Genomic DNA, 21043 nt, shown 5'->3' on the forward strand with positions numbered 1-21043 from the left:
GAGAGAGGGAGACATAGAATCTGAAGCAGGTTCCAGGCTCTGAACTGTCAGCACAGAGCCCAATGTGGGGCTCGAACTCACAAACCAATAGATCATGACCTGAGCCGAAATTGGACGCTTAACCAACTGAGCCACCCAGGCACCCCTGCAGCAACTTCTTAGCATGTCTCTGGAGGCAAGGGGAACAAAAGCAAAATGAACTATTGGGACTTCATCAAAATAAAAAGCTATACAGCAAAGGAAACAATCAGCAAAACTAAAAGGCAACCGACAGAATGGGAGAAGATATTTGCAAATGACACATCAGATAAAGGGTTAGTATCCAAAATCTATAAAGAACTTACCAACTCAACACCCAAAAAACAAATAATCCAGTGAAGAAATGGGCAAAAGACATGAATGGACACTTCTCCAAGGAAGATACACACATGGCCAAATGACATGAAAAAATGCTCCACATCACTAATCATCAGGGAAATACAAATCAGAACCACAGTGAGATACCACTTCACACCCGTCGGAATGGCTAACGTTAACAACTCAGGCAGCAACAGATGTTGGCAAAGATGTGGAGAAAGAGGATCTCTTTTGCACGGCTGGTGGGAATGCAAACTGGTGCAGCCACTCTGGAAAAAAGGATGGAGATTCCTCAAAAAATTAAAAATAGAACTACCCTACGACCCAGCAATTACACTACTAGGCATTTATCCAAGGGATACAGGTATGCTGTTTCAAAGGGCACATGCACCCCAATGTTTATAGCAGTACTATCAACAATAGCCAAAGTATGGAAAGAGCCCAAATGTCCATCGATGGATGAATGGATAAAGAAGATGTGGTATTACTCAGCAATCAAAAAGAATGAAATCTTGCCATTTGCAACTATGTGGATGGAACTAGAGGGTATTATGCTAAGTGAAATTAGAAAAAGACAAATATGACTTCCCTCATATAAGGACTTCAAGATACAAAACAGATGAACATAAGGGAAGGGAAACAAAAATAATATAAAAACAGGGAGGGAGACAAAACATAAAAGACTCTTAAATATAGAGAACAAACATAGGGTTACTGGAGGGTTGGAGGGAAGGGAGATGGGCCAAATGGGTAAGGGGCATTAAGGGAATCTACTCCTGAAATCCTTGTTGCACTATATGCTAACTAACTTGGATGTAAATTAAAAAGAGTAAATTTAAAATTAAATACATACATACATACATACATACATACATAAATATTATAACCCAAAGTGCAAAAAAAAATATTCTTCAAAGCCGCTTTTAAATTATTACAAATTATTTTGGAATTTAAGGCTTAGTGAAGCCTTTACATATAGCAATAAGTATTAAATAAATATGTCAATATTCTACTTAAATTTCTTCTGATATGACACTGTGAATGAGTTTTTACAAGCATTATTCACTTTTATTTGTTCTACTTTTTGTTCCCCACTCCCACCTCTCATTCTAAGCCCCAGATCACTGGCTTTCTTTTGTATTTCTTTTTTCTTCATGGCACAGGTATTTATTGTTTCTGCTATGTTAGGCACTATGCAAGGCACAGCATGTATAGGGTTGAAGAAAGCAGACAGGATCTGCTTCCCTATGGATCTTACTTACATTCAGTAGCAGAAACTGGGAAATTAGAATAGTCTGGTTCCACTTTACAACAAAGAATTAAGAGTGAGGAGAACATGCAGAATTTGAACATCTGTACTGATCGTTAGGACCATGTTTCATATGGGCATGTTTTACATTTATAACTTTAGTGTCATTTTTCTATTTTACTCTTATTATTTCCTAAATATAAACAAGTAGTAATGTGAGGACAGTTTCATCAGGTAAATTTCTGAAGTTCTGACACCATAATCTTATTTTCTGCTGTGGCAAAGGATAGTAGATGTGTGCTGAGGATTAAGAGGAACTCTTATTTCCTCTGTCAGCAATGCCAAGGTTACTACTCCACAACTAACTGAAGCACTGTGTTATGTAACTCACTATAATGTTCCATTATTTGTATCTTCTAGTTACTGAAAAGTTGATGGTTAATTTTTATTCTAAACAGAAGGAGAAAATCTGGATCCCTTTTTATTTTATCAAACATACATTTTAAAAAGTAAAGATTTATCTTGAAATAAATATACTAACATCTCAGATGCCATTTATTTTGTCCTTAAGCAAGATTTTTTGTCATTTTTACCTTTCAAAATATATATACTTTTTGGAAGATTTATTTATTTATTTATTTATTTATTTATTTATTTATTTATTTTAGTTTTAGAGAGAGAAGACAGAGACAGAGCATGAGTGGGGGAGGGGCAGAAAGAGTGAGGGAGACACAGAATCTGAAGCAGACTCCAGGCTCTGAGCTGTCCACATAGGGCCCAACCAGGGGCTCGAACTCACAAACTGTAAGAACATGACCTGAGCTTAAGTCAGACATTTAACCAAATAAGCTACCCAGGCGCCCCTGGAAGACTTAATTTTTATATTACTGAATAGCGAGACTATCAATGTGCTATGTATAGTAAATTTTTACCACGTCCCAGTAGTTCTTGAAGAGCTTGTGTCAGATTCATTTACCGTCATGAATTACAAGTTTGTAGCATCAGCACGTTAAGTATTAAGCAGATCATACTGTGAAGTTGGATCTGTGCTTTGAAGATGTCACCTGTGAACAAGAATATTCCAGAAACCTATAACATTATTTTTGCAATATATATCCATATTATTATCATACCAACATGAACTTTATGGAAAATTAATGTTTTCTTTTAAGTGGTAAACATGTATATAATTGGGAAAAAAGTCATAATGGGAAAATTGAGGTCAAAGTTATTTAAGCTTTTATCTAGTTAGCTTTATTGTAAAGTTACATATCTTTGCTCACTATTCATTTGCTTTGGGAGGAGGGAGTACAGAGATTTCTTTGAGAAAGTTAATGAAAGCTAAAGATTTTTTTTTCTTTCCAAAAATGTACATAAATACATGGAGTATTTTCCAAGTAGTTTCACAGGGTTTGCAAAGTTCAGATAAAAAAAAAAATAAAGGTAGATTCTCTCTAGAAATTTGTAATATCTTTTAGTTACATTTAAAATAATGTTTCAGGTGTCTGGCTGTTTCTGTCAGTGGAGCATGCAACTCTTGATCTCAGGGTCGTGAGTTCAAGCCTCACATTGGGCATTGAGATTACTTTAAATCTATAGATAACAGCTATTAAAAAAATGAAGCATACAGAATACAATTTTAAAAAAAATGTTTCAAAGCAGCAGTGAAAGCAGTAGTCTAAATTGTAAACCTTGCACAGAGGACATCTTATTTCAAAAACATGGTAACATTTTGTTTGAAGACCAAATTGTGAAATGAATTTAATGTATATTTTTAAACCCTTGAGTATCAGATTCAGTTTAAATCTGTCTCCTTATGGAATAGACAAGTGAAACAAATCCAGAAATTTTGTTTGATTGAGTACATGATCTGTGCTGGTATTCATAATATCTAACACAGTAATGTTTCCATATGCTGGACACTGTGCTGAGATTTTCACATATATTATCTCTTTTAAACACTACACTATATTGCCTTTGGGTCATTAAGTTTGGTGGTGGGTACATGAGAGTTTGGGGTTTTTTTAACCTTTTTGAGAGACTAATGTATTTTATAATTTAAAAAAAGTCTTTGCCTTACAAGAGTTTATACCTTGTAATTAAGTCATTTAAATAAACATAGTTAATAAATGTTGGCAGACAACATGCTGTAATATTTACTGCAAAGTTAAACAATAATGAAAATTTTATTTTTTTAAACAGCTACTTAAGGGTAGCATTTTGTTTTGTTTTGTGATTGGAGCTTGGCAAATAGAGGGAAAGTATCAGGAGTCTCTCTAGCCTTAAGTTGGGTGTCACAAGCCAGCTGAAGGAAAAGCAAAGTCAGGTAGGTAAAAGAAATGAGAATAGGAGAGAGAAAAGCATATATGTTGGAAAGTTGTAGTATTTCCCTGTGAGTATTCAGGAGTAACAGGTGGGGTTATTACCTCACTTGGCTATCAAAAGAATGAAAAAGCCAGGGACAATATCCACTACCATTTCTAGCCATCACCAATCATTAATTTTAGGCAGTTCTAAATTTTGTACTTATTCTGTTTCTCATTATATAACTGTTGCTTAGTTAGTAGTTAATGTATTTGTAATAGAAATTAAATTCATTGGGTTGCCCAGATACTAGGCTATGTGAAGCGTAGCTATTATTTGAATCATGTCCTTGTTGTCCTCTGAAATACTTAAAATTTGAAGATCAGCCTATACGGTTTATATTATAACTAATTTTGGAGCAATATATGGCAAAGTTGGTTTTTCTTTTCTATTTATTTTATAAACTCCAAATGCATTGAAAGTCGAAAATGAAGGACAAAAGCTTCCTTTGTTCATGGCACATATTTCAATATATTTTTCTGAAATTGCCAATATCTTCTCACCAGTGGCTTCATTTTCTTATTTGTTATCAAACATTATTACTGTTATTATTCCAATATAAAAGGCTTTAAGAAGACCATGGTGTAATTCTCTTATAATAAGAAAAAGGATATAATTATAAAGCTAAAATATTCCTTCAGTTTTATTGTATATGGTTTGCTACAAATTGAGGGAGGTTGAAAATGGTACTTGAAATCAAGAGCAGGTGCTGAGTAAAAGCTTATGGCTTTGAATGGATTTGAAACATCATTAGATTACAGTAAATAAAAGTCTCTGGTCAACCAAATCCTAATGAGGCAAAAGAAGAGTACTCTGTAATAAGCCTCAGTTTCAAAAACAAATCTTTCCATGAACTGGTACTACTTCGAAGTCAACAGAAATTATAAGAACAATGTAATGTGTACACATGGCCTTTCCTATAAAAATAGAAACCAGAAAAAGTCACCTGCTTTAAAGAACCACTAATGCCATACTGCCAAATTTGTAGCACGTTCATCAAAAGTTTATACAGGTTTATCTGTAAAAACTGGGTTAAAAACAGTGGTGATCAAAGGAGGGGGTTCTGGGCATGGTAAATGACAAAGACTTAGCACCTGAATTCAATTACACAAAGACGCCTTCAGTTATGCCACTTTAAACCAATTCTTTTGTTCAATTCCCTTCCCTCCCCTATTCACCAGTAACTGTATTAAGACTAAAAACATGGGCGTTCATCCTACCTCTTTTATATTAGATTACAAAGTTCTAACCATTTTTAAAATGACAGCTCACTGCTTGATTATCCAGAACGTTCTTCCCTTATTTCCTGTATTTGTTTGCTAAGGATACTGTAACAAAGTACCATAAACTGAAGGACTTAACAGAAATATATTGTGCCACAATTCTGGAAACTAAAAATTGGAGATCAAGGTGGTTCTTTCTGAGAGCTGTTGGGAGAGAATCTCTTTTGTGTTACCTGCCTAGCTTCTAGTGGTTTGCTAGTCAACTTCGGTGTTCCTTGGCTTATAGAAGCCACACCCCAATTTCTGCCATCATCTACATGGCATTGTGTGTGTGTGTGTGTGTGTGTGTGTGTGTGTGTGTGTGTGTGTGTGTGTGGTTGTCTCCAAATTTTTCCATTTTATAAGGAAACAAATCATGATTGAATACGGCTCACCATAATGACCTCTTTTTAACTTCATTACTCTGTAAAGACCCTGTCTCATTCTGAGGTATGTTGAAAGAGTTAGGACTCCCAACATTGGAACTTTTGAGGAATATGTTCTACCCATAATACTTTCCTACTTTTCTCTCTACATTTCCCAACTTCCCAATTAATAGTATTTTTTATGTGACTCCTCTAAAACATAGTATATAGGGAAATTTTTAAATTAATCTGTACTTGTTGAGTTTTAGTCATGGAAATATTATGGTGAGCTATGACTAAAACATAAAAAGGGAATAATATGTGCTAGTTGCTTCCCAATTTGGAATTGACGTGTATAATCTAGAGAAGATAAAATTATTCAGATAAGGGTGAAAGGATTTGAGTGGGAAAAGAGGATAGTTGAAAGCCATTCCAAGTTCAGAATAGCTTCAACGGGCATTTCAAAAAAGTACAGTTTTATTATTTTTTTTTTAAATTTTTTTTCAACGTTTATTTATTTTGGGACAGAGAGAGACAGAGCATGAACGGGGGAGGGGCAGAGAGAGAGGGAGACACAGAATCGGAAACAGGCTCCAGGCTCTGAGCCATCAGCCCAGAGCCTGACGCGGGGCTCGAACTCCTGGACCGCGAGATCGTGACCTGGCTGAAGTCGGACGCTTAACCGACTGCGCCACCCAGGCGCCCCAAAAGTACAGTTTTAGACACAAATCCAAAATAATGAGACTGCCCTGATCTGGAAAGTTCTGAATGGTAACAGCTACCTTTTGGGAATACCTACCACAAACTACTTATTAATTTTGAGCATATCATTTAACCTCTCTGCATCTCAATTTATTTGTCATTAATGTGGAGTTATTGTGATTAAATTAGATGATTCATGGAAAACGTGTTTGGAATGTAAGAAATATTCAATGTTCTCTATTATTTTTAAGTTGGCAATATATACATAAGGAAATTGTTGCACATATCTTAATATGAGGAGACAAGGGCTTAAATAGGATTGTGACAATTCTTTGTAGTGAAAAAAGAGCAAATGGATATTCCAAAGGAAGAGTTAAGATGTGGTCCCTAATTTAACTAAAAAGTATGAAGATTTCAAAAACAGATAAGAAATAAAGGGAAACCGCTGACAAAATAAGGAATGTTGGAAACCATAAGGAGTATAATTATTAACTTATATTTGGAGAATGCTGAAATTAAAGTTAATGGCAATTAACAATATGAGCTGGTAATTAGAAATAGTCCTAAAGTTATGAAAAGTCTTGGCCAGACATGTGGATTTGAAGATTTCAGGTTACCCTTTGAAGAAGTGTTTATTGATAGAGAGGGCCCCAAGGACAGAGACTTTTGATAATTGGGGAATGGGGAGGAGAACGTGAAAGCAACAGGTGGACAGGGAACAAATCAGGTAAATCAGTAGGGTAGAAATGTTGATGTTTCCAAAAACAAGAAAGCAGAGTTCGGGGTGGGTGTGGGGGGGAGAGGCAGTCAGAACTGTGCAATGTGGACCTGAAGGAGGTGGAAGACAATTCGGAACCCAAAAGAGACCCTTGGATGCAACGGAAAGGAGTTATTAGTGACTGTGGCAGGCAGAATAATGGTCTCCTAAAGATGTCCTCATCCTCATCTCAAGAATATGCTGTGAATATGCTCTGTTATGTGGCAAGGGAGAATTAAGGTTGCTCATCTGATGACCATAGAGTAAATTATCCTGGGTGGTGCAAATAGGTCAAATGTAATCATAAGAGTTCTTAAAAGATGACAGAGGGTTACAGAAGAATGTCTGAGTGATGTGATTCAGATGTTGAGAGACTCAACCAGCCATTGCTGAGTTTGAAAATGGAAGGGGGCCATAAGCCAAAGAATGCAGGTGTCCTCAGGAAGCTGAGAAGACAAGGAAACAGAACCTTTCCTCAAGCTTTCAGAGAAGAATGCAGCCCTACCAACACCTTTAGTTTAACCCAGTGAGATCTGTGTCAGGTTTCTGACCTTCGGAATTGTAAGATAATAAATTTGTGTAATTTTAAGACACTGAATTTTGTGGTAATTTGTTACAGCAACAATAGGAAACTAATACAGTAAGCAGACCTTTGTAGAATTTTGGTGGCGAGAGATTGCAGTGAATTTTTTTAAGGATTTGACTTACTCCTTGAAAAGTCTCCATGACTGGGGGGGGAAGGAGTCTCGTTTGAGAAAAGAATCGAAAGCCAGGATTCTTAACTGCTGATCTAAAGTCTTTCCTAGAGTACTTCTGAGAATGATGTTCCAATATTCTAGTCCCACCAAGGTGTGTGCATATGCATTTTGTTCCATCTTTGCTATACCAAAGGCCAGGTTAACCATAGACATGAACTTATCAATTAGTTTAAAAATAGTGTTGTCATCCCTTCCTTTTGGTGCTGTTACTTTTTTATTATAATCAATTACATATTCATCCCAGCTAACGTCTGTTAACCAGGTAGTATTCATTAGTGATGAGGAAATAAATTATAAAATGATTTTGTATACAGTTATGGGATTCAATTCAGTTTTTTAGATGAAAGAGCTGAAGTTCAGAGCAAAGAAGTGAGTTATGCTGTGTCATATTGCCATCATCCATCACTGAGGTCGAATATTCTTTCTCATAATTACATTTCTAGGTCTAGTTTTAGGATTAGATTGCTTCTGGTCTTAGATAGCTCTATCCATCCTCTGAAGCAGTATGGCAGATGGGAAGGTAGTAATAGTGGATAGTAGACTTTCACCCTTTTCTATCACTAACAAAATTCCCTTGAGCAACACAAAATGGAAAATGGTTAAAAACAACAACAACAAAAACCAGTGTCAGACACTGTTGTAAACTTCTCTATGTATAGTAACTCATTCAATCCTTACCATTATTTTTAGATAAGATCCTGAGCCACAAGGAGGTTACTTAACTTGCCCAAGTTAAGTGCAGGGGCAGAGTGGGATAGGGATGGATGGATGCCATTCTTTACTTTTGTTTAAAACTATGATGCTTTTTTCAAACTTTTTATTTGAAAATGTTTAAAGATACAGAGAATTGGAATGGTAAATTAACACCCATATACTTCCTCTCTCTAGATTCAACAATTACTAACATTTGCCACATTTACTTTATTTCTTTTTGTGTGATCATTTGAAATTAGTAGGCATCATGACACTTCAACATCCTTTATATATGAAAAAGAAATCAGATCTGTCCAATACAAGACTTCTGAAACCTTTATTTTAATTCAGATATCCACGAATACAGTAATTCATATTTAGGAGAAGCCACAAAGAAAGGGACAGGATGTTGAAATTGTGCAGAAGAGTAGAGTTAGTTCAAATATCTAATAGCCAGTTACGTGCTCAGCGCTTTGCCTGTATTAAGTCCCTTTAATTTTCAAGACAATTTTATGATGCAGGTAATCTTATCCTCATTACAGATAACCTCAGAGGGAAGTAACTTGCCCAAGGCAACCCAACTAATATGTAGCAAAACCCCATATAAAACAAAGCAGCTAAATATGTTTTTAAAATTTTAAAACAAAGGATGCTGAACTGTCACGATGCCTATCATCATAGTGATCACATACATATAAGTGGAGAGAAGATAAATGTGGCAAATGTTGATAATTGTTGAATCTAGAGCGTAAGTGTATGGGTGTTCATTGTACCATTCAAATTCTCTATCTTTGAAAATATTCCAAATCAATTCGAGCTGTTTTCCTTTTTGTGACTCCATAAATGTTTTATGAAAAAAAGTATGTAAGGATTTTTGCTAACAAATCTTAAGGGGAGATCACATTTAGTAGTAAATATTTACTTGAGCACCCAACTCAAAATTATTTTTACTTCTGTTTCGTTTAACTTTTTTTTTTTTTTTTTTTTTTAAACACCTGTAACTGAAACCTGGACGGAACTGAAGGTGCAAGAGGAATAAGGTGGCTGGAGGTTGGGGAGATCGGCGAGAGGTGGTCGCAGGATGTTGCCTGCGGCCGGCGTCCCCGTGGTTTCTGGGAATTGTAGTCTCTCAGTCATTCAGGGCATTCCTGATTAGGGTCTCGGGAGAACCTGACTAAGCTCCCAGAAGCCTCCGGTGCGGCTCGCTGGGGACGCACTTCCTGGGACGCCGCGAGGGAGACGCTTTAAGAAGCTCCTCAGTGTCGGCGAGTGAAATGTCTTGGATGTGAGAAACAGGTAGGTGTGGTCAAGAATCCGGGTCTTTTGCATAAATAGTGGAGGATTTTGTGTAAAATAGCTAAGTGGAAGGGAATCAGGAACCCCGAAAACTGTTGACCACATCTGTGGACGTCAAGAATCTGGGTCCTTTGCATAAATAGTGGAGGATTTTGTGTAAAATAGCTAAGTCGAAGAGAATCAGGGACCCTGAAAACTGTTGACCACATCTGTGGACGTGAAAATTGAGTGAGGAGGTATTTTATAAGGCTTTAAAAAATTATTTTGTACAGAGGAGTATGGAAATGTCGAGGTGTCTTGCCGCAGCAGCCAAGGGCTTGGGCTTGGCTAGCGGGGTGTGAGGTGTGGAGCTGGAAGTTGCTATTTTTGAATCACCAGCTGGTTGTGTAATGATGACCTGCTCTTGGTTCAGACCCACTCAGTGTTCCAGGGATGGGCTTGTTCACAGTCACTGTTGCGGTCTCTTTCCATTGGCTCTAACCAGGAGAGCTTTTTTCCCCCCTTCTTTTTCTCTCTTTCTTTCTGCTAGCTCTGATGCTTCTAAGGACAGGGCTTGAAGGAAAGGAGAAGGAGTGCGGGTTTTTCTGGAAGCTTGGTTTACTCTGAAGCCCAAGTTGTGTGTAATAACGCCTTGGAGGGGGCTGTCACCACGTTAGAGGAAGGCCAGATTTGGTGACCCCACTTAAAATGAAAAGTCAGGGATGCTAGTGTGTGTCTTTAATTGTAAATCAACTTACCTTAATTTGGAGTGAGGAATTCTATGATATTAACTCAAGAAACATACATTTAGAAAAGAAAAATTACAATTTGATTGAAATCTCTTCTGTGCAGACTGTTGAGGACAACATTCTATATAATAATAATAGGGCTAGTGATAAATGCCTTATCCAGGAAGTTCTGAAGCTTTTACAAGTTTGTATCCTCGTCCTACCTATTGTGGTAAATAGTTTGAAAAGGAAGTTGTTGATGCTTAAAATAGATCTATGGTAACATACTTAAATGGCAGATAGAGCCATTGGTGGAATTGTAAATTAGTTGCAAAGTTTAGGATGCACAATGCAGATCAACTTTTGTTCAGCATAATTTTGTTATCAGTATTCTTTTAAAAGGTACAAAAGAGGGGCGCCTGGGTGGCGCAGTAGGTTAAGCGTCCGACTTCAGCCAGGTCACGATCTCGCAGTCCGTGAGTTCGAGCCCCGCGTCAGGCTCTGGGCTGATGGCTCGGAGCCTGGAGCCTGTTTCCGATTCTGTGTCTCCCTCTCTCTCTGCCCCTCCCCCGTTCATGCTCTGTCTCTCTCTGTCCCAAAAATAAATAAACGTTGAAAAAAAAATAAAAAAAAAATAAAAGGTACAAAAGAAACAAATTTCTTTTACTTTCAAGACAACTAACTGCACAGTGTTTCCTTGGCTCTCCTTATTCGTAATCATCAGAAGGATCTAAAAAATCCGTTATATATATGTGTGTGTACGTTATATGTGTGTGTGTATACATATACACACATAATTTAGAGAAGTATCATGTTAATTTGGGACATTTTCCCTATTTCTTTAGGCCCAGATCATCTCTACTGTCTATTCAGATGTGCATATATTTCTTCTAAGTTGATTAAAGTTGTTTTAGAGCTGTCAAGTACTTCAAAGAGTAAGTACATTCTTTGATTTTACTCCTTTTCCTTTTTCCACCATATATGAGATGTCATGTTTTTCTCTTGTTCAGCAAAATAAAGTTATAAGATAGATCTCCCTTGTGAGTGCAATGATTGACCTACAGTTTCTAAAATAACTCAAATTACTGGTAGAAGGGACTGCTAGTGTTACCATCAAGAATTAATGTAGCTGCTGTTACACATGTGTTCTCATATAGCTATTCCTGGGATTATCCCTGAAAAAATTACATAGTGATGGGTCTGTGAATTCCTAAAGCTGTTAGCCATTATTCCTCCCTTAGACTTCTTTGAACACTATTCAAAACCATAGATATCTTTTTGAAAATATTTTTATTTGAAATGATACATTTGATCACCTTTAACTGCGTACCAAATTTTATCCATCTACTTCTCTGAAAGTCACCATGGAACAGATAGATGACAAATGTGAAGTGCTTGTTTTGAAACAGAGACTTCATTTGATGTGCTCAGTAACTACTCTAAAGAGAATGCTCTGTTATTATTGTTTTATGACTGTAACCATGTGTGATTGTTTGCTAAGATCCGGAAGAAAAGTGTGTTCCTAGCTAAAGAAAATAAATAAGCCTACTAGTAATCATTATAAACTTAAATTTCTGACCATACTCTGTTTTACAAAGGGTTTTACTGTTCATGGTCTTACAGCTACCTTGGATGGCATTTTATAGGTGAGATATTTGAGTTCAGAGGACATAGATGACTTGCCCAGGTTGTGACTGGCATTTGGGTCTTTGGTTGCTGGGACTGTAATACCAGGTTGCCTCTTAGATGGAAACAAAAAGCCCAGACACCTGTATATTTGACCTAGCTGGTGTTCAGGAGTGCTACTTAGATTTGTTAGTGTGTTTTTAACCTTACATACTTTCTACAGTCCCTAATAAGGGATTTTCATGTGACAAAAAGGTGTTTATCTTTTTTTTTTTCTCCATTGCTCTTTTAAAAAGAAAATCTAAGTACAAATAAAATAGTTTTGCTTTAAAAATAGTTTTGCTTTCATGAACATTAATTTGATATATTAACCACTCTTAATAAAGGAGTATATCCACTAGTAACATACCTATTAAGTTGAAAACACCAGGTTCAACACTGTCGTAATTGATTGATCCATTGACCACTATGGAAGTTAACTAGTGTTGCCAATCTTAGATATTTATTTCTAGAAGAATAGTCTCTATGTAAATACTTGGGAATGGCCTCGTTTATCTTGGGAAGTTTTTAGGGCAAGAAAATGAACTTTGTTTTAAAAAAATAGGAGAGACTGGTCACGTAAGAGTGGAAAGCGGAGGCATGGTCTAGAAGCAACTTGGAGACTTCAAAACACAGGGTATGAATGAATGAATGAGTAAGTGAGTGAATGAATGAAAGAAACTGATAACAGAGCAAATTTGTGACCTTCTCTCTGGATCATGACTATACCCATGTGGACCTTACATTTATTTGTTTGTTTATTTCTTTAACAAATAATTGAGTGTCTTCTGTGTACCAGTGTGGGACAGAATAAAAGAGAAGGCTCTCTGTCCTCCTGGAATTCAGTCTGGTAGGAAAGATAAATGTTGAATGAGGAATTATAAGCATAATCACTGCTACCAAAGAAAAAGTACAAAGGTGCTTTCAGATCATATAACCAGGGCCGGTGGGGAGGTTAAGGATAGGGGAAGAGAAAACAGGTTTGGGGCCAGCCTCCTTGCAAATTAGAAAGATGAATACCTGTTAGGTAAGCAAAGAATAGAATGAAATTAAGAAAGTCCTAGAAGGAAAAATAGCATGAACTAAAGCCTTTAGCCAAATTTAAAAGTGCAAAATTTGGGGCTCAGTCAGTAAGTGTCCGACTTCAGCTCAGGTCACGATCTCACGGTTTGTGAGTTCGAGCCCCATGTTGGGCTCTGTGCTGACAGCTCAGAGCCTGGAGCCTGCTTCAGATTCTGTGTCCCCCTCTCTCTCTGCTCCTCCCCCACTCACACTCTGTCTCTCTCTCAAAAATAAAAACATAAATAAATAAATAAATGTGCAAAATTTGAAGAGTTAAAAGCAGTATGGCTACATAGTCTGTAGCATGTTAGATGGGAAGCTGATACAATAAGGATATTGAGAATTTGGCAGGAACCAGATGGTGGGATTTGAAACTTTGGAAAACATGGGAAAGTTTTGAAACTTAGAAACTGTATTCTGAGGGAAAAAGGAAGCCATTGAATGTAAGAAATGTAGCAAGGGGCATCTGGCTGGCTCTGTCGGTGGAGCATGCAACTCTTAATCTCAAGGTTATGCATTTGAGCCTCATGTTGAGTGTAGAGATTACTTAAAATCTTAAAAAAAAGTGAAATAATCAGATTTGTGTTTAATTATTTTGGATTAAGAATTAATTGGCATAGCACAAGAGTAGAGATCTTTCACCCTCTTAATATGAACAAATCCTAACCTGAGAGCATTATTTTCAGTTTTAAATCATTAAACATTCCTTTTCCTAACTATCCCTATTAAAAGTTATTTCATCCCTCTAGTGAGATATATGACATCAAATCATGCATATGTGGAGTTAAGAACAGGTCATAAAAAGTAAAGCAACCAAAGAAAGTTACAAAGAGCAAGGACATTAATTCCAGCACTGAGGTTGAAATTAGCTGAAGAATTGAGGTTAATAGTATTTCCCATGTGAAAAATGCCATTGCATTTCTTGTTGGCTGTGTAAATTAGGACTTCTACTCAATCTCTGGGGTCTGAGCTAAGAATGCTTCAGTAAAAGCAAGTTCAGGGAACTGATATAACATGTGTGTTGATTTGATGCAGTATAAATATTCACACACTTGATCCCAAAGTAAATATTGACCCACCTCTGTTCATTAGCGTCATTTGATAGTCTATAGTCTAAGAACTACAGAAATTTATTTATTAATATTAAAGTCATTCATTCTGATCTTGTTTCTTACTCCCTTTGTATTGTAGGAATTAGTGGCACAAGACAGCTTGATTGGAGAAATCTCAATTATATTGATACTCCAAGTTTTTGACCCCTATCTCTGAAAGCAAGAGGGAATTTGTGATTGGGTTAGGATGCTGAGCGCATTGCCTAAAGGAGTTTTGAGGCTTTGAGAGAAACAGAAGGAACCTTTTTTCTTGAGTCTTCACAACTTTAATCAAATCATCATTCTCTTTCATTGCTCAGTCTTTTTCTAACCCTGGATGATACATTTTTATGAACAGGTACCTTACTGGTTCACTTTCCTTAATATCTAACAATATCAGTTGATAGGTAGTAATCATATAATTGTTAGCATTTTGAGTTCTCATAAAGCAGCATATTCTTTCTCTCAGTCTGATTTTTAACACATTGGAGCAAGGTCCAGATCTTAGTGGCCTCAGTGTCAATCTAGGGTATTTTGCTTGTGCTAAATACTGAGTTGAATAAATCAATTCATTGAATGAATTATTACTTATAATAACTACTTCCTTGTCCAGTTCTACATTACCAGTAGCCTAATAGTGCCCAGTACTTATTTATTCCAGTATTGCCAGTGACTTATGTGCCAGGTACTGTGCAAGTTGGTAACAGCATATGGGGGAGACAGGTAAATGAACGAAAATCAACAAGAAGCTGAAATTTGGAGCGTGACATCATTAGTAGCCTTTTCCAGTACAAACATCCTCAAACCTGCACCACAGTTTCCATAGCTGGAACAAGGTGGTTGGTTGCTAAAATTAAGCAAGACAGTTTTTCCCCCCAATTTGAATGAAAAATAAAAATTCAGACTATAATTCCTTTGTTTTTTTCATCTGTAACATATTCATAAACAATTTCTACTTCTGGTAATCTTGACAGAAGGCAACATAATAAACAAGTAGTAAACTAATATTAATGGAGAAACTCAGAACTAATTATGTTTAGCTTGAAGACTTTGAAAAATGATTCACTTGTGCTTACACTTTGATTTTATATTGTACAGTTATATAGGTATGTATACATACCTATATGTTTTCTGCTAGTAAAGTTATTCCTAGTTTATGTGATTATATTAATATGCAAATATGTTGTTTCCTAAAGAACAGTATGCCTTCCCATTCAAACACATCTGATCAAGTCCTAACCTAGTTTAGCATTTTGATCTTTCTGGCCCCTGAACTCCTGGGAATGCTGCTCCACCATCGCAGCAGATAATATTTGACTCTGCAAAGGATGATGGGTACTCTGAACACATACATACAGTATGTATCATGAAGATGCCCCTTCATCATTATCTGACTAAAGGAAGTAAATGTGCTGCCTTATTAGTCTGTTGTGTTGCCTCATTGGAGGTATGATAGAAGGCAGAGAAAATACATTTGAGTGGTTTGGAAAGTGAGTTTCAGACTCTTAAAGCTGAATAAGATACTGGTTCTTGTACTTTGTCATATACAGAGAAAGAACACAGTCATTTATTTATTTATTTATTTAAATTTTTTTGTTTTTACATTTATTTATTTTTGAGAGAGAGAAACAGAGAATGAGCAGGGGAGGGGCAGAGAGAGAATCAGAAGCAGGCCACAGGCTCCAAGCTGTCAGTAGAGAGCCTGATGCAGGGCTTGAACCCACGAACCGTGAGATCATGACCTGAGCTGAAGTCGGACGCTCAACTGACTGAGCCACCCAGGCACCCCAAGAACACACACAGCCTTTTAATTTGCAATGAGAGAAAGGCCTGGCTACTCTTTTTTTTTTTTTCCTTTTCTTACAATAGCATTGGTAGAGATATATAGGTTCTCATAACTTCAAGAATCTTTGCATTCATCTTATATGAGCACTAATTGTATAATAACCAATAACCACTACTGTAATAACCTGAAAAGCATGCAAGTCAGCTTGAATAGGCCAGGAAGTAGTTGAGCAGACTAATTTCAGGGGTCTTTGTTCTCTTCTTTTCATTTGACTAACTCATTGGAGAGGAGTTCGTTTAGATTTTGTAATATCAGTGTGGCTAGTATATAGGAATGAGATGTTAGATGTTGCTTTTTCTTATTTAATGTTTATTCAGCAAACATTCTTTAAACTGCTCCGTGTGCCAGGCACTGAGCTGGTCACTGAGTGCTAAGAAGTAGTTAACACTTGAATTGCTCTTACCAACATGCCAGACATGTTTTAAGTACTGGACATTATATTAACTCACTGAATACTTAAAAGAACTCTGCGAGGTAGGTACTATTATTTTTCCATTTTACAGATGAGGAAAATGAATTACAGAGAAGTTCTGTAGCTGACCCAAGGTCACTTGGTTAGTAAATGAGGAAGTGGGGATTAGAATGCTAGCAGTCTGGCTCAGAGTCCCTCCTCAGCCAGTCTGCTGTCTTGTAATGCTTCTTTCCCTACATCTTTGTCTTTTATGAGCTGCCTTCACCTCAGCCACATGCTAGTTTCATTTTACATTTCATGAGCATTGGAGGCTGAGTTTGTGTTTTTTTATAGTTGACAGTTATGAGTCCTCCAACCCAGTATATTTAAAGGCCGGACACATTAAAGTACTTCATATATGTACGTTGAATGAGTGATTAGTGACAACTGAGAGACTTTAAGATGTGATGTTAAGAGAATTTGAAATTATTTTGATGGTTCTTCTGATTTGCAGAAAAATACTCATGTTCAATATTTCTTGAAAACCCAATATTTCTTGAAAATACTCATATTTGAAGAAAAGTACTCGTGTTCAACAACTTCAGCTGCTACATGACCCAGGCAGTGGTAACTAAATATATGTGAGTGTACCTGTGCTCTGAGGTCACATGCATATGTGTTTATATACATTCATATTATACATAGGAAACAGGGACAGAATTTCCCTCTTTGCATTGACATCACTAGTTGTGCTGCCAATCAGCACCACCCTTCCTGCTCTGCTCTCCTATTGTCCCCTCATGATTTGTCCTCTTGTGTGTCACCCCTAGTCTGACTGACAGTACTGCACAAGCCTGCCTGCCATGGGCTGTCGGGATGTCCATGCAGCCACAGTCCTCTCCTTCCTGTGTGGAATCGCCTCCGTAGCAGGCCTCTTTGCGGGGACTCTGCTTCCCAACTGGAGGAAATTACGACTGATCACATTCAACAGAAATGAGAAGAATCTGACTGTTTACACTGGCCTGTGGGTGAAGTGTGCCCGATATGATGGGAGCAGTGACTGCCTGATGTATGACACTACTTGGTACTCATCAGTTGACCAGCTGGACTTGCGGGTCCTCCAGTTTGCCCTGCCTCTCAGCATCCTGATTGCAATGGGTGCCCTGCTGCTCTGCCTGATTGGAATGTGTAACACGGCCTTCAGGTCCTCAGTGCCCAACATCAAACTGGCCAAGTGTCTGGTCAATAGTGCAGGCTGCCATCTGGTGGCTGGGCTGCTGTTCTTCCTGGCAGGTACTGTGAGCCTCTCCCCATCCATCTGGGTCATCTTTTATAACATTCATCTGAACAAGAAATTTGAGCCAGTCTTTACATTTGACTACGCAGTGTATGTCACTATGGCTAGTGCTGGGGGCCTGTTTATGACTTCCCTTCTACTGTTTATTTGGTACTGTGCATGCAAATCTTTGCCTTCTCCTTTCTGGCAACCGCTGTATTCCCATCCTCCCAGTATGCATACTTACTCACAGCCCTATTCAGCACGCTCTCGCCTCTCTGCCATCGAAATTGACATTCCAGTAGTTTCACATACCACCTAATGGGGAAGTAGTTAGTTCTCAGAGAAAACTTGTAGCCTCACATTTCCCTTGTACAAGGAGCTATTTTAGACCTATATACATTTTTCTTTGTTTCTGACCAATGAAGCCAAATTTGTATGTCCCAGTAGAATGAAGTGCTGCTAGTTTTATGAAAAGTACATTATTTCAAATGTGAATCATTCCTTTTATCTTGCTTCTTATGCTAGAAGGATTTTTAACCTCTATGTTGATATCTAATCAGTTATTCAAGTGGAAAGGACCTGTGTCTCAGTTGAGGTGATTTAGAACAACATGGTAAAGTAAAAAAATGATGGCTAAGAGAGGCTGTTGTACATGATCTTTATGAGTATTTCAGAATGTGTATTGTCCTTTTTCCATAATACCTTAAACTGGGAAGAAGGGCAATTTCAAATATAAGAAATTTCTTTCAGGTAAGGGTAATGTTTTAACAGTAGTCAGTCTACCAGCTTAAGGCTGTAACTTTTCTTACCTTTCTCTCGGGGCTAATTGTATTGAATAGAGTTTGGTATTTTGAAGATTACTTTCTTTTGTGAGTTCCTTATCTTCTACCTCATGGCAGTGTTTAAAAGTAAAATGCATTTTAAGTGATGGCAGAGAGAATAAGCCTAACATTTTAAATAACTACTAGTATGGATAACATTTAACATAATTTTAAAAGTTAATGATTCTGTAAATTGTATTATTAGAGTTAAAATGGGGCCATGCGATGGATTGGTGCTTCCTCTCTGAGGCAGAAAAGCCTTATTTTTTTTCAGATAGCATCCACCAAGTAATACTCATGCACCTGTATAATCTCTTAGTGACAAAGAGAAAGAAAGAAAGAGGCCCAAGTGGTTGGTTCTCTTTTAGACAGTGGTAGGGGACGAGCATCTGTTCTTTGGCGACAATATCAGAGATTCACTCTGGTGACTGCCTTTTGAATGATGAGTGAAGTAAGTTATGGCTTCACCATGACCACATTCACTCTTGATTCAGTTCCTGCCCTTGTCACTGATTATTTCCTTGAGCGTATATCTTTGCTCAACACTTTAGTGGGTGCTATAGAGAATACATGAAAAGTATGAGATCAGGTCCCATCCACTAAGAAATTTTAATATAATAAAGAAAATCAAACTGTTAAACAACAGGGAACAGTCTGACTTTATTGGCAGCTGGTCTTAATTTCTCAGTCATTGATCCAGGAATATATTTCAACCAGCGACGTGGCTTTCTAGCAGACAGGCTTATTGTACAATACCAGCAATATTCTGGAACTTAGAAATTCAGTTCATTGGATCTTTTAGAGCACCTACCTTAGCCTAGACACTGTAATGACACTGTCGGATTCATGAGAATGGACAAAATTGGTAGAGAAATTAAATTGTTTCCTTCTCACCTCTGAGAGTATGATGATGTATTGAAGAGGGAGGAGTATTTAAAATCTTTCCTCTAAAGGGGTAATATTTAGGTACAACCATGTTAACACCAAGATGAATGCTTAGAAATTCAGGGAAATTGGGTCTTTACCCTTATGAATTTGAGCTGCTGACTTAATTGGTATAATTTGCTACACATTAGTACTATGTTCATAAGGATTTTGTTTTATTAACCATTACATATTTCACAAACAGCTAGTTGCATGGTAAACAGGTGGTTATTATGCCTCTTTGCAAATCTGGATATGATTCTGGTACTTCTGTGGATGTAAGTGGTTCTTCCCCACCCCCCCCCCCACCCCCCGCAATTACAGCACTAGTTTATGTATATAGCAAATAAATCCAGTTGTAAACTTTTTAAATGCCATCAGTATAAAGCATGCAAAACTATGGTTTTTTTAGTTATAGCTTCTGATTACCTTCAGTTCCATTCCTTTTTACTCTTCGCAGATGTAGCTGAATCTTGATCACTCCAAAACAGTGGCAAGTAGAATTTTGAGATTAATATTAATTTACTCCTGTGCTAATTAATATCAGTCCCCTCTCTCACTAAATTTGTCCAGAAGTGTCAAGAATTCTACCATCTTCCTGTTCTTTGTATAAACAATGTTAAAGAAAAGCAGATTCAACCATTAATACACTAGACATGTTTTAGTCTGTGCGATCATAAATATAAATGTGCAGCTTTTCCTGTAAGCATTTTTTGCAGTCTTTTCATAATCTGTAGACTCAAATTAGTATTTATTATGGATATACTAGGCAAAAGAAACAGCTGTTTCCCTTATTGTCTTTAATGTTTCAGATTTGCTATCAATACCTATTCTTCAAAGCCATCAAAGGAAAGCAAGTATTTACATTTCTTTTTAGTAGTTTTTGAGTACTCATCAAGCTATCATTGTGATGGGGGATATGTTTTTTTGTTGTTGTTACAAGTTATTAATGTTAAGGGCCTTTTACAGAATCCAGCTTGGAAAACAACCTTAAATGTGATATGATGCACCAGATTTGGTTTATCCAGCCATGGGAGGAAAAAAAAAAGAACCACTCTTGAGTTTACTTTACTTGTAATTATACACTATAATAGATAATGTTTGTTGTAAACTGCAATGTAAAACCTCAGTGAAACTGCACTGTATTTCTTGATGTTTATTAAAAGATGTATTTTTACAAGTTTTTGTTTCCTTTTCCTCAATGCTTTAAGGGAAAATGTTTTGAGAAATGTTTCTCAAATATATATAAATTGGAAAAGATACAGCCCATTTAAAGCCCTATAGAATAGCAATTGGAAAGGAATTGGAAAACATGGATTTATTATTCCAGAAGCATCAAGACCCTTCACCCATTTTAAGAGTGGTCCTAGGAGTTCACTGGACTATTTCAACGTTCCACAAGAAAGCACTGAATGAAGTTAATGTGCCAGATTTGCCTCATCAATGGAGTTTTC

At 36.9% G+C, this 21043-nt stretch overlaps 1 protein-coding gene across 1 annotated transcript; it reads left to right on the plus strand.

Annotated features, from left to right (window-relative positions):
- The first annotated feature begins 11239 nt into the window (after nucleotides 1-11239).
- Nucleotides 11240-20724, plus strand: CLDN12 (claudin 12). The gene is made up of 2 exons (XM_047096172.1): nucleotides 11240-11445; nucleotides 17396-20724. The coding sequence occupies exon 2, from the start codon at nucleotides 17429-17431 to the stop codon at nucleotides 18161-18163; it is 735 nt and encodes a 244-aa protein (XP_046952128.1). The 5' UTR covers nucleotides 11240-11445; nucleotides 17396-17428; the 3' UTR covers nucleotides 18164-20724.
- Nucleotides 20725-21043: the final 319 nt, after the last annotated feature.

The sequence above is a fragment of the Lynx rufus genome, unplaced genomic scaffold (genome assembly GCF_022079265.1).
Source record: "Lynx rufus isolate CCGP_SWC_20201006 ecotype Redwood Valley unplaced genomic scaffold, mLynRuf1.p SCAF_4, whole genome shotgun sequence".
In the NCBI taxonomy this organism is placed as follows: domain Eukaryota; kingdom Metazoa; phylum Chordata; class Mammalia; order Carnivora; family Felidae; genus Lynx; species Lynx rufus.